Below are 18,444 nucleotides of genomic sequence, written 5' to 3' on the forward strand. Positions count from 1 at the left end.
AAACTAGGTGCATAAATTCATCTCAGCTTGTAAGATTTGTGCGTGTGTAACACCTGCCATAAGGAGAGAGAAAGCTGCAAAGGTTTGAAGCATGATTCAGAAAGATTAAACACTTATGATAGAGTGCAAAAGTTACTCTAAGTGACTATGAATCTAATAGGTGAAACTTTTAAAGAGGAGCAACTCAAGTTTCCAGAAGTATTCCATATGCTAGAGCCCAGACTCAGAGAGATTGTGGTTAGGCTGGTACCTGATATCAAGTACATTTTTCATATTAGTCCAAGTACAATATATGAAAGAGATTTTCAGAGCATAGGACGGTGAGACCCCAGGAAATCATCTGTGTGCTGAACTGCTGAAGTCAGCCAGGAGCAAAGTGCCTTAGGAAGCGAAATGGCTAACTGGGCAGAAGCAAGTCTCTACAGAGCATGATTTATTCAAAGCAGTAGTGGTTTATTCTGTAGCCTTCCTTGGTAGGCATGTAGCGTGTCTTGTGATGTGCCTGGTATAAGTGAGTAAGCACTGGCTGTTCTGACAAACAGTATCAAGCCTGTGTTTTGTTCTGTACTTGAAGGTATAGATCACTTCGGACAAACTGTTCTTTAATAGAAAACTGCTTGGCTGTCATAGCAGATTCTTCAGTGGGTTCCTTTTCACTCCATGCTGTTGTGTGATTGAAATGACTACAGAAATTTGAGTGCTCAAAAGCCTTACAGGGATCACGTTTTCTCTGTCAGATACTGGAGTGTTCGCAGTGGTGAATAGTCGCTCTCTGTCTTTGCTGGGGAAACTGACAATCAGTGCTGCATTTAACATTGTCTACATCTACACATCAGAACTTTATCCCACAGTGATCAGGTAACGCAAGTTAATTGTAAGGTCTTAATTTTTTCTGGTATCTTACCTGATCACCTTTACTTCTCTTGCTTTTTATTAACTATACCTTTTAATTTGAAGTTTTCAGTTACATGTAATGATTATATGTAGTTTTACATGCTAAACTTCTTCCCTTATCTTTTCATTTCCTCTTCCCTCAGATCTGAAGTGTTCTCTTCAGACTAACCATATTCTTTATATAATAGTAAAATAGCCCTTTGGCTGCTTGGTGTGCTCACAGCCCTCTCTCTGCTAATGAGGATAACAATACTATTGCTGATAATTCTTTAATGAGCGATACTTAAATTTTTCAGTGCTTTAAAAGCCACACAATTCTATTAAACATTCATACTTGCTTAACCAGCAACAATGAAGATGGCTGGTCAATAAGCTTTTTAACATTAACTTGATGCTTCATAGGTTTCATTAACTAGAGGCAGAAGTACCCTATGCTTGTGCTGACAGAGCAGACAGAAGCATCTATCATATGGATGCAATTTTATTAGGTATTTTAAGTAGGTGTTATTGCTGATGATCTGCCACCAGTGAAACCATACTGTGGTGTTTTTCATGGGTGGGCAAATCTGCTCATAAATAGGATTTGGATAAAGGAATTTAGCCAAAGTTTCAGGCAGAGAAGATGCATTATCTGAAATTGCACTTCTTTATGCCTCTATGTGTATGTATGTTAGAATTCTGAACATGCAAGGGATTTTTGCTTCCAAGCACAAAGCATATGTTTTAATTCCTGTCTTGGGATGCTTCCACTTATATTTGACTTTGTCAGTTAATGTGGTCGGGGTCATGACTGAAGTGTGGGCTTTCTTCCTTGCTCAATGGCCCTTTTCAGTATGCAGATGTCACTAATGACTTTTGTTTTCTTCTCAGAAATGTTGGAATGGGTGCCTGCTCCATGTTTTCCCGTGTTGGTGGAATCATTGCTCCTTTCGTCCCTTCATTGGTTTGTCTGAACTTCTTACTATTATGTGTATTTTTGGTTTGTGGCTCTGACTTAGCAGAGGCTTACAGAGGTGGGAATAATTTGGATAAATTATGTGTATAAACTAAGATATGTAAATTGTATGTCTTAGCAGTAGCATAGTAGACCGAAGGTATTGCAATATAATCTGTGTGATTAGACAAAACCTCAACATTATTTAGTTCAGAAGGTGTTTTAGCCCTGTAAGAATTTCGGGACTTGCTAGTGGACTTCAGCAATAGAGTAATTTCAATTTCAAAATGGTGATACCCAACTTTCAACCCTAAGTGAGCAGTAACAAGAAACCCACATAGTTAAAAGATCTACTGCATCAAGATAAAGCATATGGGCTTAACTTATGTATCTGAGAATAAATTAGTTTTACCATCAGTGCACTTCAGTGAATATCCGTGGATTGTAATTATCAGCAAAGTGGTTTATCTTTCAATGAATGAAGATGATGATGGTGTTTAATGGTGGCCTTGGGAGTCCTGGGGTAATGATTGCACTTGATGATCTTAAAGGTCTTTTCCAACCTAGTTGATTGTATGATTTTATGTGGTGACTTGATACACCAGCGAAGCTTTTGTGCACAAACTTCACAGCAGTGTGTTAAAGCAAAGAAAATTCTGAAGAACAAAACATGGGCATGATACTGTTATTTTCCTCCGTGTTCATGGACTCGTGCATGCAGGTAAAAGTGTGCCAGTTTTTCACACAAACTGCTTGCTGAGGTCAAGTGACAATTCCTTTAATGTGACATTTCATCTGGAATAACTTCCCTCTCTGCCGTTTGCCATCTTCTTATGTCAGGCAGAGGGCTAGCAAAAGGGCAGACAAGCACAGTGAGCCTTTTAATCTACAGGATGAAACACCGGGTAGGTGAGAGTCTGAGCACCTCTGGGGTACAGCAGGCAAAGCCAAGACTGGTGCAGGTCTCCCGGGTAGGTTTGTTAGGCAGCTTTTATGTCATGGTTGAGGCAGCCATTACATTGTGCTTAGCAGAGATTTGGCACTGCAGGAGACACAAATCTTGGATCATCATGTTTGAAGGCATCCAGTTAAAGTGAAAATAGCTCTGTTTAAGTAACAAATTAACACTGATTTGAGGAAGTATTTCTGTGGTTTGGAATTTCTTCAACTATTTTAATGCATTTTCAGCATCTTCTGTCTGGGGATCTTATAAAAAGGGTAGGAAGGGAAAAAGTCAATTGCTGAGATAAGAGACAAAGTATTGCTCTTCTACTTGGTCACAGCCAGTCATTTTCTCAATTTAGAATTGCTTTTTACTATACAAAATGAGCTTTTTGAAACAAACAGCTAAAATCTTGCCTTTTAAACAAGCCTGCTTTACTGGTTGCCTGAAAGTGAACATAGACATTTTGGAGCCGTGTTGTAGATGGCTCATATTTTTGCACACACCATTCCCCAGTGTAGTTTTGCCTTTAACAAGCCATGTGAAAACAGGAAAAGGCATCAGAGGAGTAAAAACATTGCTTAGGCTGTAGGGGTGATAACAGGAAGGCGAAAACTCAGTTGAAGCTAAAACTAGCAAGGAGCATAAATAGGGATTCTATCAGCTAAAGGAAATCTAGAGAAAATGTTTAGACTGGTGTTGAATGTGATGGACATCCTATTGGTGGGTGAGATGCAGTGAGATGAAATACTTTTCCTTTAGTCTTCATAGGCAAAGCCTGACACCAAGACTGTGCATACCAGCTCAGTTGGGGAAGCAGAGGGCCAGCAAGCACCAGAGGAGCAATATAGGTTCAAGAACATTTAAAGCTGAAAGCTTTCCATTCCATGCAATAGGATTCCCTAAGAGGTGTTGAAAGAGCTGGCAGAGATAGTGAGGCAGGTGTCCATCATCTGTGACAGACTGTTGTAGAGAAAGGTCACTGATAACTGGTGGAGGAGGAAGCTGATGTGACATGCCTCTTTAAGGTTAGAAAGTGGATCCAGGGAGTTACAGGCTGAGCAGCTCAAACTTTGTCTTGGGAAGACGATGACATGGCCTCTCAGAGTCTGCTTCTGAGCACGTGAAGGCCAAGAAGGTAATCAAGATCAGCAAATGTAGGTTTACTAAGGACAATTTGCTCTCAGCCAGTTTGGTTTGATAGTCAGCCATTTCATTGCAGAAAGCAATATGGATGAGGAGGGCCAGGAAGGCTTTTGACACTGTCCTGCAATATTCTTGTTTGGAAGCTGAGGAAGTGAGTCCTGATGACAGGAATATTAAATTTGAATGTTGCATGTTTATCAGGCTCAAAGGGATAGTGACAGGCTCAGTACCTGGTAGCTGGTGGCAAGTGGAAGACAGAATACATCCTCTCCTTACTTCTAGAGGATGCAAAATAAGGAGCAGCAATTGACACACCAAATGGTAAATCTTGAGTGGGATCTTTTGGGCCAACAAGAAGAATAAAATTCTGTTTGTGGTATGGACTTATTACATGGTCAGTACAGGCTGGGAACCAACTGGCTGAGTAGCAGCCTTGCTGGAAGAGACCTGGGAAGGACAATGGATGTCAAGTTAAATGGGAGCTAGCAGTGTCCTCTCATCACAAACAGGCAAACTTCACACGGAGCTACATCAGGCCCAATTCAGTATGTAGCCCACAGATTAAGTTTCCTCCCAGTTCTAGAGGGATGTTGAAAAATCAGAGGAGGATCCAGTGAAGGTTAAACCAAGATGATCAGGGGCTTCAGATGAAAGCTCGAGGGAATATTGCATCTTTGATCTTCCCAAAAGTGTGGAACAGTTCAGCAGGGGTCAGTGGGTACAAGTTTTGGCCTGGGCATTAGACAGGAAATTTGGAAAATATTCTTTTAGAGGCTTACTGCAGCCCTGGAACAGTCTACACAGAGGAAGAATCTCTGTCCTTACAGTTTTTTTCAATACTTGGTTACATAAAGCTAAGATTGACCTGGTCTAGTGTTGGCTGTAGTTGTGCTCAGAGTAGGTCCTTGGCCTAGATGACCTCAAGAGATCTCTTCCAACCAGCATATCTATGACTGTGATATCTCTTTCCTACTACAAAGTGATGTTGCATTTATTAAGAAGTACATATGTTATGGACAAGTATAAATTCAGCAGCCATTTCTTTAAAGTCCCTCCCCAAATCTGTGTGGATCTAATAGTATTGATAAGATACAATTGACAATATTGGTTAAAAAGAGTAGGATTGGTAACTTTTATGCTAAATATGAATGCAAACACTTGCCAGAGGGAATGGTTGTCAAGGCTGAGTGCTTTAATATGCAGTATGACTTAGAGGGAACCAATCTCAACCTAACTGTCTATTCTTTTTTTTCCAGAAATCTGTACAGTGGTCTCTGCCTTACATTGTGTTTGGAGCAACTGGTCTTTTGTCTGGGCTCTTAAGTTTATTGTTGCCAGAGACTTTAAACAGCCCTTTGCTAGAAACTATTTCAGACCTGCAGATATGCTCATACTGGAGGCTGGGTGATGAAGCCATGTCATTGCAAGCCCTAGATGGCTCTCAGGTATGTTCATGGTTTGTTTTTTATTCTAGTACTTTTCTGTTGTGTTTATTTCAGCTGTCAGCTTGAATATGGCATCCTAAATAGATTAGGATAGTGATTCTTGGCCTGTGGAAGACAGGCTGCAGGGAAATATAGAAGGGAGTTTAGTAACCCTACTGTCACATCTGAAATGTGTCTGGAATTGCAGGCTGAAACACAGCTGGGTTAATTCCTCTCCTGAAGGCCAAAAGCTTACAATCTTTTCCTTTGGGATAAAAGCCTCTCTAATACCTAAGATTGCTGGAGCATGCTTCATGCAAAGCTGGCCATTGAAGTTTGAGAAGCCTTAGGTGTTAAAGAAAACAGAAGCCTGTTTGTGAAGAGCTGTTCTCAAAGGCAGCACACTACTGCCTTGACCCGCACTGGCTGTTCTGCTGTGTCAATTGTTAGGTCTATCCTAGAGAGTCTTTAAATGGGTTAAGGCTAAACTAACCTCTGAGATCTGTTCCACTGTTGATTCTGGGAAATGAGTTTCATTGAAAACATTGGAACTACAAAACTCCCAGGCATAAGCATAAAGAAATGTGGCAGCAGGATGTTTTTCAGTGAGGTTTCCTTGAATGTTGTTTTTTTGTATCACTTTATACTTCATTTTGTCTAACTCCTGGACACCTTTTGAGGTATGCACATCTTCCAGTCATGTGGAGGTTTGGTTTTGTACATGCCTGCTCCTCTGTGAATGGAGTGAGATTAGAGAGAAGTATCTCTGGAAGTCCCTGGCAGTGTTCATAAACCATGTAGATGAGGCCCTCAGTGACACGGTTTGGTGGTGGCTTTGGCAGTCCTGGGGTAATGGTTGGACTTGATGATCTTGAAGAACTTTTCCAACCAAGTTGATTCTATGATTCTATCTAGAGAGCTGGAAGCGGGTGTTTGAATTTGGGTAAGTTTTTAAGGCTTAAATCCCAGTCCCAAAATTTTAAGCATTGATGGGCTAATCCAAATGCAAGCGGCCAGAAGACTTGAAGGGCAACTCATAACCAAAAATGCTTGTTGTCCCATAAGGCTGAGATGAGATGGGATCCTTGTAACACCTTTTACTTTGATTAATTCTTGGCCAAGCAGTCTGGGATTCACAGGCATTCATAAACTTATTTTCACCGAAATCGGGAGGCAGAGTAACATTTATTTCTAGAATGAGAACAGTTGCTTCTTTTCAAAGGCTTCGACACACTGCGTTGTTTCCCAATTTTAGCTGTAATAACTCTTGGCAGGACAGCGCAGCTTAGTGACAAAAACATCCTTGAAGAAAGCTTGAAAGAGGCAGCCCTGTAACGATTAATTTTATACTTTAGCTATTTTACATGCACATTTTATAAACATTTTTAACCATACTAGATAATGTGTTATGGCACCACATTCTTGCTCGCTACACAAATCCATCACATGCACTTACTTCAAGTTTACACCAGCTGCTACTTGGGTAATTACATCATTATTACATCTTAACTGTGCAGATGGCTTACTAACAACAAATAATTCCAGCAGACATTGCAGGTGTTACAACTTAGAGGGGGGGAAAGTCACATTTTCATATTCCTTTCTAACCAAGTAAGCTCAGTACTGCTCTTTGAGGTGACAAGTATCGCTGTCTATCAGTATTTGCCCAACTTGGTTCACTTATGTCACAGGCTGCTTAAAAATCCCAACTCGAACAGGATCCACAAAAGGAAAAAAAAAAAAAAGAATATTTTTGAGGAACACTGTTCCCCAGATGGATTAAAATTATTGAATCCAAATGAAATAAAAGTTAGTTCAGGCCTGAAGTTATCCTGTAACTGAAGTGAGGTTATATCTGGAATGCCTGTGACACATTAGGGGTTTATTTTAAAGCTCACAAAGGACTGATAAAAGAGAAAGCTATTAAACATTAACCCTATTTGACAAGGCCATGGAGAGGTCTTATGAAGCTGTGGTAAGAAAGATGTAGAATTAGTTCACATGCTCTGAATTCCCCCTGTGGAATTCATTGTCCTTTTGTACCACTTTCAAGATAACATGTGTTCTGGTTGCCCAGGATGGAGGTTTTGTCCCTGTTAACATACATGAATGTGATATTCAAGTTGGACAGCATCCAGTGATAGCCTGACTTTCCTCAAATAATTTTAGAAATCCAGAAAGAAGCGTAACATGATTCTCTTTATATTTTCTGACAGGTCTTAGTGCTCAAAGTGTTTGAAATTCCTTTGCAGTTAACGCACATTGCTGTAGCAAAACTCCCTCTGAAGACAGATCTAAAGCTACAGATTTTGCTTGCATGGTACTGTCAGTCAGGAACATGATTTCCATTTCTCTATTTTTTACCCTCTCTCTCACCCTTTGCATATGACTAGGCAGGCAGAAGTCTTAAGGTGGATGGAAGCATACTGGAAAAAATCCTAAATACTCAAACTAGATGGAGTTTATACTTTTTAGCTGGAATGATTTGTATCCATTCCATGGAAAAATGCTATGCTGGCCAAATAAGAATTAACTAGCTGTAATGGCTAACTTTGGTTTCTGTATATGATACAAATTATGTTGCTAAAAGGACTCTGGCTGGAGTAGGTATGCCTATAATAGGGAGTTTACTCTCTGAACATATGAAGTGCTAATGTTCTCTTCCCCTTTCTATAACCCCTTCAGTTACTATTGCAGGAGGATCTTCTTAATTAAACTTGCATAGGAAAATGCCCATGCTACGCATGGAGAAGTAATAATTCAGATGGAGAAGCTTTTATCTAATCAAGTAATCTGTGTGTTCTGAGCCTGTTTCCAGTAGCTCACCATAGAGTACAGGTCTTTTGAATGAATTTAAGAAAGCTGAACAGATTGCCACTTCAGAACCATTCCAGCCAGGCTCTCTCCTGCATATATTCTCTAGTGTACTGATCGAGCAGAGAAAGTCCATGTACTAGAAGCCCATCTCTTGTAAAGATGTTTTGAAGAACCAAGGTCACAAAGAAATATCAATTTACATAATGTCTTTTATGAGTTTTAATACTGTGATTTGACCTATGTTTTCTTACTTTTTCTCTCCTAGCATTCCCACAGAGGTGTAATGGCTCATGCTTATGTATTTTGAGAGAGAGCTTCTGTGCTAACCAGTGACTTCATTTTTATTTCTAGTCTGGAGACAAAGACAGCTCTACAGGGAGTGGAAGTGAAGACGAGGAGTTTTATGATGCTGATGAAGAGACTCATATGATCAAGTAATGAAAAGAAGAAACACTGTCCTATTTTATGCCTTTTCTTACTTGTCTGGGCAGTCCAGCTGTAAGACGAGTACTGGGGACGTCGCCTGTCAAGGAATGTCATTGGGCAAGTGCCTGTGTTTCTCCTGACTAGCAGAGAGGTTTGAGTACTGTTCAGACTAATTACACCACTGATGCTCTCCATACCAGGCAGCCATTCTAATTCTCATGGTTCATGATGACAGTGCTCGGACCACATTTGAAGCCAGGTGAGACAGCAAGGGTAGGACTGTGTATGTCTGAAACCTGGGAAATTACCTGGGCTTAGACAGGTTTGGACAGCTCATCAGTGCACATGTTTGTATTGTATTTTCAAGGTGGTTGATTTTGATTCAGTATAAATTGATAAACTTGAAAACATCCACTGTTTGTTTTTCTATACAGTGAAAGTGGTCACAGAATGTGCTGTGTGCTACTCCAATGGGAACAAATTCCTGAAATCGATGTTAGAACAGCTTCTGCGTATTGAATAGGGGAGAGGCAACTATGAACATAAGGTTTCTCTCTCTTCACATAGGCACCTGTATAAAGTTACAGGGTGCAGCTGGTTAGTCATGAGCTGTGCATTAACTTAGTGATAATGGAAGGCTGGGAGGAAGGACTACAGAAAAGAGCAACCATAAAGCCTGCGGAATAAAGGACATTACTGATTTCTTTTTTCCCTTCTTTTCATCCACCAAACATTTTCTTGGGCTGTCTTATGCCTACATTTGCCACATCTTCCCCCCCATCTCAGCACTGCTGTTTATAGCTTTGCCTACCTTTACCTCATCCTCACTTTGCCGTAAATATTGAAGCTCAGCAATTTCTCTGTGCAGTGAAATAATTCTGTGAAGGATATAAATTCCTGGGTGGGACATAGGTGAAGTATTTATCACATACTCTGTGTTGTGAGGTATGGGTTAGAATATATAGCTCATCTTTTGTTCACCTATCTGTGTCTTTATTTCTGAAAGAAACTGAACTCTGAAGTGATAAGAGGAACTATGGGTTTCTGTTACATTTTGGAGATTATTGCCAGGAAGCTGCTAGTATTTACTTTAAAATCTTGTGTGTAGATAAAGCTCTTATTTAAAATAAAAGAAAGCGGGGGGGGTTTAAAACCTCTTTGAGATAGCATTTGGTTACTTGATGTTGTTTCTTAACCAGGTGCTTGCTCAAGCACTTGGTTACTTGACCTTGTTGAGGAAGACAACTTCACTCCTGTTTATGCTGAGCTTTCTGTAAGTGCTTCATTAGAAGGATATGGAATATTGAAATATGAAACATAAACATAGGAGATGTTTTAACTACAAAGATGAGGCCTCACAAGGATTCAGTTTTCTTCATGACATTGCTATCTTCATTCTTTAACCTGTCGCTTTCTATTGATTAGAATTGATTTCCATCAAACATTTGTTAGTCATTATACATGGAGTTCCTAGCAAAGAGCCACACAGTGGCAGCAAGTCTATTGTCAGGCTCACTAGCCATTTTTGTGCGTGTTACATTAAGAAAAAGCTGACTGCTGAATATTTTCTGGTTAAAATTGGAAGCTCCTTTACTCTGAAGTAAAAGTAAAGAGCATGGGAGATTTGCAGCTAGCTACTTGAACCTTGTTCACTGGCAAATGGAGTGCTGAGCAAAGTGCAGCTACCCTACTTGGTGCAGAGGGCAGCCAGAGACTGCAGGTTCATACTTGTAGTGCTTCCCATTGGCCTGAAATTAATCCAGCCATTGACTGAGAGCAAAGTTGGGAACTTCAGTCCCTATGGAAAATGTGTCAACATTGTTGTGATTTTTGCCTGTTGTGAGCTTCACTTGAAGAATTCCAGCTTCCAGTGTTCACTTCTGGGTTTTGGGGGTTTTTAAGACTGTTAACTAGTTGTAGATGTGGCAGAGCACTTTTAAACCCAGCTTGGATAGTCTGTCTTATTTGACACTTTTGTATGCAAGAAAATGGCTCCAAATAAGGTACCCCAAAATACTTGGAAAGGTTGAATCTGTTTGTTCAAAGAATTTGTTTTAGTTTTTCATTCATGTTCTGAATTACGGACAGCTGGAAAAATGACTTTGTGCTGATGCCTTCTGAATAAATAAAACCTGTTTACTCAGAAGCAAACAGCAGTAATCCTAGCGGTGTTAACATGGTAGGGAAGTAATAATCCCCCTGTGCTGGGCACTGGTGAGGCTGCCCCTTGAATCCTGTGTTCAGCTCTGGGCCCCTCACTACAAGAGAGACATTGAGGTGCTGGAGCGGGGCCTGGAGCACAAGTGTGATGAGGAACAGCTGAGGGACCTGGGGGTTTTAGTCTGGAGAAGAGAAGGCTCGGAGGGGACCGTATTGCTCTCTACATCTGCCTGACAGGAGCATGGAGCCAGGAGGAGGCTGGTCTCTTCTCCCAAGGAACAAGTGATGGGACAAGAGGAAATGGCCTCAAGCTGCACCAGAGGAGGTTTAGATGGAGATGAGGAACAATTCCTTCCCCAGAGGGTGCTCAGGCATTGGAACAGGCTGCCCAGGGCAGTGCTGGAGTCACCGTCCCTGCAAGTGTTCAAAACCGTGTAGATGAGGCTCTTGGTGACATGGTTTTAGTGGTGGCCTTGGCAGTGCTGGGGAACGGTTGGACTTGATGATCTTGAAGGTTATTTCCAACCTTGTTGATTCTGATTCTATGCTGCCACCACCCAACAGGTTTTATTAGGTGTTTGCTGCCTCTGTCCCTCTTTGAACGGTAGGTGGAGTAAGTCACCTGAGAGGCAGACAGAAGCTGTTAGCCTTCCTCGTTCCATAGTTTTACTGTCATTATTTGCCTCTGGCAACCCTGGTCATGTCATGGGACACCTCAACATAATTTTCATTAGATCAGTAGGATGCTGTAATGGTTCAGGTGGAGGAGATTACAAAACCCAGACCTGAGCTGGGTTTTATGATAGTCTTCAACTTATAATTAAACTTACCTGTCCACTCATGCACCTTTATATCATAAGTATACACATGCAAAACCAAGAGTGAAGAAAACATCAGAAGGTTTTCTCCTTAAAAGTTGCTGCTCTTTTTTTAGCCTTCAATCTGACCTGTGTTGGCACCTTTGGAATTTTAAAGGGCAGCATATTTTTTGTGTCTACCAGAGTAACTCTTTATTGTTACTTTCTTTGGCCAGTTAATTCAGAAGTTTTATAGAAGAGAGTCCCTCCAAGAGGAGTTCAGCAATGTAGTGCTAGGCTTCTCACAATTGCTTGCTTTCCCCCTTTGTGTTCTGAAGTCCAGATCTATAGGTGCTTAAGTTTCTTTTCAGAGAGGTTTGTTTTATAAGAACTGGCCATCTGGCACAGAAGCCTGTAGGATCACTTTTTTCTTACCCATAGAGTGTAATGGTTTATAATATTGAGATACTTGTGCTATATGTAGCATTCACTGGGAAGAGATGCTGCACAGTGTTTCATAGCCTATTTGGTCAGCATTTTCTGTGTCTAGATGGAGCATTATTGCTAAGAAGAAGTTCTTGAGTTGAACAGAGCCTGCTGTTTATGAGTCTCACAACTTGAGAACACAGGTCAGAAGGTCAGAGAGAACTTGTGACTTTGAAGTAGTGTAAGCAATCTGTGTAGGCCCAATCTTGGTGTTTGGGCAGTAAATTTGCCCAGAGGAGCTACTGGAGAGCAGAGGCTGATACAGCACTAGACAGATCACAGTTTATGACATATTGTAATGCTGGGAGTCTGAGACCCAACATCCTCACTAGTTCAGTAAAGTGTGACAACCTTAACCCACAGTTTTTTGCTAGAGTAGCTTTGTATACTAAGCAGCCTGCACTGTTAACTTTTTTGTGTTGTGCGGGCACTGGGATACCTACCCCCAAGATGGGAATTCCTTCCTTTGTAGTGGGATTATGCTGGAGGAGAGGCTTTCCCATGGTGCTGATTAGTCAGACCTTAATACTGTCTCAGGTTAGGTAGGTTTGGGATTCTGCTACCTGGAGACCTCACAAGTGATAGTTGAATACAGCTAGGAGTGAAGGAGAGTGACAGGTCATGTGAGGAGAATTAGCTGGGAAGAGTAACAAGAAACACTTCAGGACAGGGGTAAGTGAAAACAGGATAGTAGCCGTTGGGTGTAAATACCCTTCTTGCTGCTTGTGTTGACTTGAAACTTCTCCTTTCAGAGCTAGCATTGGCTCCGGGATGTCCTACTGGGGACACCAGTTTCATCATTTCTTCTTAATGACAACTTCCTTCAGTATTACTATTTTAGTGATGAAACATTTCTTTGGATCCATATAAAATGGGGCATGCTTCAGTTTTCTTTTGGACTCAGCTTTTCTATGAAATGGCATGCCACTAAAATCATTAACATTTGTAAAGCCCTCTTCTGGATAATGCTGTATAATTTGCTATATCTTAATTTGTCAGCTTCCCTTTAGAAAAATAGGAAGATTAGAATTATTTGATGCAATTTTTGTCACACAACTTCTGGTGAAGTGATACTTCAGCCTTCTAAAAGGATTTTACTACCTGGCTCTTCTTGATAGGCTGAAGAGAATAGAATAGGGAAGTCATTTGATAAGTCTTTTTTAAACTGCTTCCTCTGAAAACAAAGCTAGTGCTTTTCATTTAGAGACTGGGAAAGTGCTGTTCAGAGACTTCCTAACACACTGGAAACTTAGGAGCTCTATGTTAAAGGAGGGACACGGATGACTCAGTGTTCAGGTCAGGGTGCTGAGTGAAGAACATGTCCACACCTCTCCTGAGACACCTCATTAACATGGAGCAGGTTGTAGCTGGTTGCCACCTTTGAAGGTGGCTTTAAGGGTTGCAGTCACATGCTCATCTACTCACAGTGCACGATCCGTGCCAGGGTTTCCAGACTCTATGGATGTACTGAGATTAGCAAAATACCCTTTGCAGAGCCATGGGGAATGCAGTTGAGCTGTACATTTTCCAGCCTATTTCAGCTAAGCGCTTAAAAACAGATTGCAAGAGCATGTTTTTGTTGTCTTGAGAAAAAGGGGAAAGCGAGGAACAAACCTACTTTTCCTAGTGTTTTAATGGAAGTGATTGAGCTAAAACTCTTGTTTCCCAGTCTTCTGCTTAATCACTGAATGCATATTTGGTTACTATTACTTTGGTTTACGTGAAGGATGGTGTGCTATGTATACGTTTTCCCACCCTGTTGGTTTCTTTGATCATGCTCTTTGACACAGCTGAATCTAGGCATCTGTGCATGCCAGTTGTGAGCCTTACAGTAAATATGTTAGAAAAGCCCAAAATCAGTGCTGTCATTTGATGGTGGAAGTTAATCTGGCCTGACACAGTACCTGTGTCAGAAATGCCTGTATTCACCTGTTTACCAAAGAGGAGGCTTAGGGTATAGCTGTATTTTGAGTCTCATTGCTTATATCTTACTACAAGGTGCATTAAGTGGAAGAAAGATACCTATGTAAGAAAATCTTTGTGACAGATCTAAATGTAGAATTGGAGGGTGAACAGGTTGATACAGAACTGTTCCATGCTGTGTGTTTTTTAATGCCTTGCCCAGTCTGTTGTAGCCTTCAGATTTTCCAGGTGCTGCTGTTATTTAAGTCTAATAGAGCTGGGTAAAACTTTCACCCCGAGAGTCTGAATTTACTGAACTCTTTCATCTTATTTTTGGTACTACATGCTGCTTCTGTCATGCTGGAAAAAAGCTCCTGTATTGCCTAATGGGGAGCAGATTTTCCTGTTCTAATTTGAAGTGCCTGTTTTACAAAAGTCGTCTTTAATTTCCTCTGTCAACTTGATATGGGACTGTGTGTAATGTAACATCATAGAATTAGATTATGTAAGTGCCAAAGACAGTTTTCTGCTGGAAAGTGATGGTCCAAAACTAGTTCTAGCTGCGTTCATTTGGAATTCTTCTGTGCAACCTGCTAAAACTGGTATTTACAAGCATCTCTCGAGCTTTAGGAGACGGAAAGTAAGTTACCTTTGTTTGCTTGTCTTTCATTGCTCAGTTCACTTAAGTAGCTTTTGTTTCTGTGAAACCAAAGAAATGAAATGAAGGGTTTCAAGTGTAGCTTTTGTAGAACATGCAGAATTTATACCATGTAGCCATTATAGAGGAATCTGCAAAGCCTGTTTGCTTCTAAGTTGTAAATGTCAAAGCTTACTCTAAAACTGATAAAATCTGGTTAAAAACTGCACCTTGGAATTTGTTAATTCATTCATCAGCCTTTCAAATTAGCATTGCTAATAACAGCTTGCCTGGAGCTTCATAGGATCTAGCAGATTTCTATCATGCACAGTCTGAGGCATTGCTAAATAATAAAGTCTAGAGCTTAAATCCCTATTACAGCTAAAGTTCACTGTGAGTCAGCCCATTCCTCATAGAATGGAGTACGTTTAAACCAAGTACTTGCCCACCCTCATTTACAAAAGAGTTGTAAAGGAGACAGGTCTTTAGCATGGGTGTTTCTGCTTCTCACCAACACATTGGAGGTGCTCATGTTATACCCACTTTATCAGGAGGCAGGCAAAAAGTATGGTAGTAAGAAAACCTCCACCAATACTGGAAGTTACAGACATAAAGATGTCCCATGAGAGTTATCTGGAACATCTCTATTCAAACAAAATGTTGGTTTGTAGGAAAAAACCCAAACCCAAGGAACTCACTATTGCAGACACTGATGAAAATGGTTACAGGGCAGAAAACTGCTGGGTGACTTGTCATGAAAGAATTTATTGTGGTTCCTGTGATTTCCAGTATGCCTCTAAAAGACTGATTTCTGAGTATTTGATCCTTGTCACTCCCCAAAGTCTAACCCAAATTTTGTTCTGTTCTTGTTAAAGTTTGAGTAACTCATTTAGAAATTGGAAGTGTATTTTGTCATGGATACTTTTATTGCACTGTCTTCCTTCTTGAATCTAATAATACTTTGATTTTTAAGCTACCTCTATATGTTGAGTTTTTTTGCCAATTTTGTATTTATTTGAGTTTTAAGAAACTACAAAATATTTCCTTATTTATTTATGTGGGGATCCATGACTTGAAGACACCAAGTCCTCCTCCTGTTTAAAGTTTTTCTTAAAGGGCTTTTAAATGTAGGTAAAAGACTTAAGCTTTTGAAGGAGCAGAATCATTACACACTTTTAGAGCATGGGTTCTCCTGTGTGTATTACTTGCTTTTAGAAGGGCCATAAAGCCCTTTTGTAATAATCTCAGTTGAGGACATGACTTTTCAGGGGCAATAAATCTGAGATGGGGCATTGTAATCAATTTAACTTATTGCCAATTAAAGAGCTTTTAGTTACTGGGTTTGGTATTGAAGGAAAAAGTAAATGAAACACTTGAAAAACACTGCTGCTTTCTTCCAGACACCACTCTACCCTCTCTCCCCCCATGCCATAAGCCCCATGGTGGTCTCCAGTTCCTTGGCTGTATGTTGTGCTTGGTCCCTTCAGCAAGGCAACAGGCAGCACAGGAGATTGGCACCAGTCTGTTGTGCTTGCTGTTCTTTTCACTGCTCCTTGTTTCTTACTCAACTGCTCTTGTGTGGGTTTCTTCACCAGCTGCAGTCCCTTTAGAGTTGTAGCTCCTCCTAAGTCTACTCTCAGTCTCTGCTCAGGCTAGGACTTTCCTTTTGGCATTTCTCCTGCTCAGCTGTCTCTCTGCTCCTTTTGTGCTAGCATGGTCTCATCCTTCTTTCTTCCTACTGCTATAGTACTGTAATCTATTTTTCTTGTCACTTAGTGCCCTTTCTGAAACACCTGGATGTAGGGAAGCAGTTTGTTACTGTGAGAGTGACTGAGCACTGAAGATGTTGTGGAGTCTCCATGTGTGGAGATATTCAAAAGCTAGCTGGACAGCCTGCTTTAATAGGTGGCCTTGCTTGAGCAGGGGTTTGGACCAGATGACTTCCAGAGGTTTCTTCTAACCTCAGCTATTCTGTGATGCCTGTGCTGCCTGTTGCTGAGCTGGCTGGGACCAGCACAGGGTAGCCCCCAGCCTCTTCCCACACAAGACACCCTGCAGACCCCTCACTACCAAAACCCTGACAGTTATGCTCAATATGTGACTGAACAAGGGTTTCTTGCAAATCAAGTCCTTACACATTGGGCTGGCAGTTTTTGTGAGTGGTAGTTGGTACTGTATTCCCTTTCTGTGTTATTGTTGTCTTAGGTCAAGTAAAGGAAACTCCTAAGGATATAATCAGACATTCATAGCCAAGTTCTGTGTCTGGTTACATTTGCATCCCTGCTGATTTCAGAAGACAGAACTTAGGCCTCCGCTTGACCAGAGGAGCAGCCAAAGGGATAAACTACTTTCTTTCTGCTCAACCCTTCATCATCATGAAAACAAATCTGTGTATAGTCTCTATCCTGTAGACTTTGTATTGCTTCCTCATGCCAGTTTAGCTTGAACCAACAATCAGAAGTCCTTGCCAGCTGAGTAACAGGGAAGTGGGAATAGATTCACCGCTTCAAACACAAATCAAGTTGTATATAGTTGGTGTGTGTACTTTTAAATATTTATAATTTGGATTACTTGAATACTGTTATAAGCCTTCTCACGTTAAAATGAGGACTGAAATATTTCAGAAGTACTTCCTCTTTAACTGTCTTAGTGTGCTGTTGTTAACTCAGAGTTGTACTCCTGAGAAGTCTGGGTTTAGAATACTTGATCTGAGAAGTCGCAACTAAAGACAGCATAAGCTTTTCCACAATAGACCTTTTATGGTGGTATACTCATATGTTCTGTGAACAGCTGTTGGATTCATCTTTTTAAGATGTTCTTTACCATAGGTGAGGGGCCATAATAAATGTTGAAATACTCAAAATGATTGCACTTATCTATTGTTTTGTTGATATATTTCTTATGCATACTGTCTAACCTGTATGTGCTGTACTTCACTGGAGGTACGAAAGGTAAATATCAATGATAAATTACAATAATAAATAAAATAAATTACAAAAGGTAAATGAGTTTTAAAAGTAATTCTGTAAGACTGCATATTTTCCTGTGATGTTATGTATGAGAGGCGATGGTGGTAAGCACATGTGAATTTACTCAAAAGTTAATATTGGTGGTCTTTACATTCTCACTTTATTTCTGAATTATTTTGATCATTTGAAATACAGTTTCTCTTTAAAGATTTTGTAGAGTAACCTATGTTAGTAAACCAGCTTCTAGGTGATTTGTAACAGCTCTGATACTGCCTCTGACTCATACAGTTCATACAATGTCTTTGTAACTTATTTCGTGCCTTTTCTTCCCCTGACACAAAATCTCAATAAAAAACAGCTCTTTTGCAACACTGCAAACCTATTTTATTGCACTGATTCTTTTACTTGCGTGACCCTTTTGTTTTGTTTTCTGGAGGGGGCTGAAGCTCATAATAGACCAGATATTTCTAATGGACTCTACAGAAGAAAATTGACAAGGTGGAAAGCAGGTCATTTGGGAATGGCAGTGCTACAAAGCGCCTGGGAAACTGGGACTGTCAGTACTCATCAATATATTCCACCAGATCTATCACAAAGAATTTCTAACAAAAACCGGCACCAGTGCAATGTGAGAATCAATTTACTACTGGCTTCAGTTGTGCTGATTGATGTAGAAAGACTGGAAACACTTTGGGGAGCAAAATGTCTGTGGTGTTACTAACATTTGGACTGGGGGAGTTTCCAGGAACACTAGTTGGCACTTAACAACACTTCGTTGAAGTGCTGTGCATACGCACAAAAACATTCCCTGTCCCCAGGGCTTCTGCCTAAACATCTTAACAGGGAATGGCAGAATCTGAACACTTCATTACCTGGAGATGAGGTGATAAATAGCTTGACGGCATTTCC

General features: G+C 40.5%; 1 protein-coding gene and 1 long non-coding RNA gene across 3 annotated transcripts in view; one reads left to right on the top strand and one right to left on the bottom strand.

Moving 5' to 3' along the window:
- The window catches only part of SLC22A15 (solute carrier family 22 member 15), a 39,039-nt gene extending 21,126 nt beyond the window's left edge, over nucleotides 1–17,913 (top strand). The window contains exons 9-13 of one of the 2 annotated variants that reach the window (XR_003989419.1): nucleotides 738–858; nucleotides 1,765–1,837; nucleotides 5,174–5,362; nucleotides 8,510–8,843; nucleotides 16,772–17,913. Coding sequence is in view for 1 of the 2 variants with exons in the window: in XM_030471846.1 (XP_030327706.1) it covers nucleotides 738–858; nucleotides 1,765–1,837; nucleotides 5,174–5,362; nucleotides 8,510–8,596 (470 nt within the window). In the remaining variant the exon portion in view is untranslated. Of the gene's footprint in view, nucleotides 1–737; nucleotides 859–1,764; nucleotides 1,838–5,173; nucleotides 5,363–8,509 lie in introns of both variants that reach the window. The other variant, XM_030471846.1, reaches the window with a different exon arrangement.
- Nucleotides 2,330–13,783, bottom strand: LOC115601602. The gene is made up of 3 exons (XR_003989420.1): nucleotides 13,773–13,783; nucleotides 6,231–6,252; nucleotides 2,330–2,391 (listed from the first exon to the last, which is right to left on the bottom strand). It is a non-coding gene; the product is annotated as an uncharacterized LOC115601602 (long non-coding RNA).
- Nucleotides 17,914–18,444: the final 531 nt, after the last annotated feature.

The sequence above is a fragment of the Strigops habroptila genome, chromosome 2, assembly GCF_004027225.2.
Source record: "Strigops habroptila isolate Jane chromosome 2, bStrHab1.2.pri, whole genome shotgun sequence".
NCBI lineage: Eukaryota > Metazoa > Chordata > Aves > Psittaciformes > Psittacidae > Strigops > Strigops habroptila.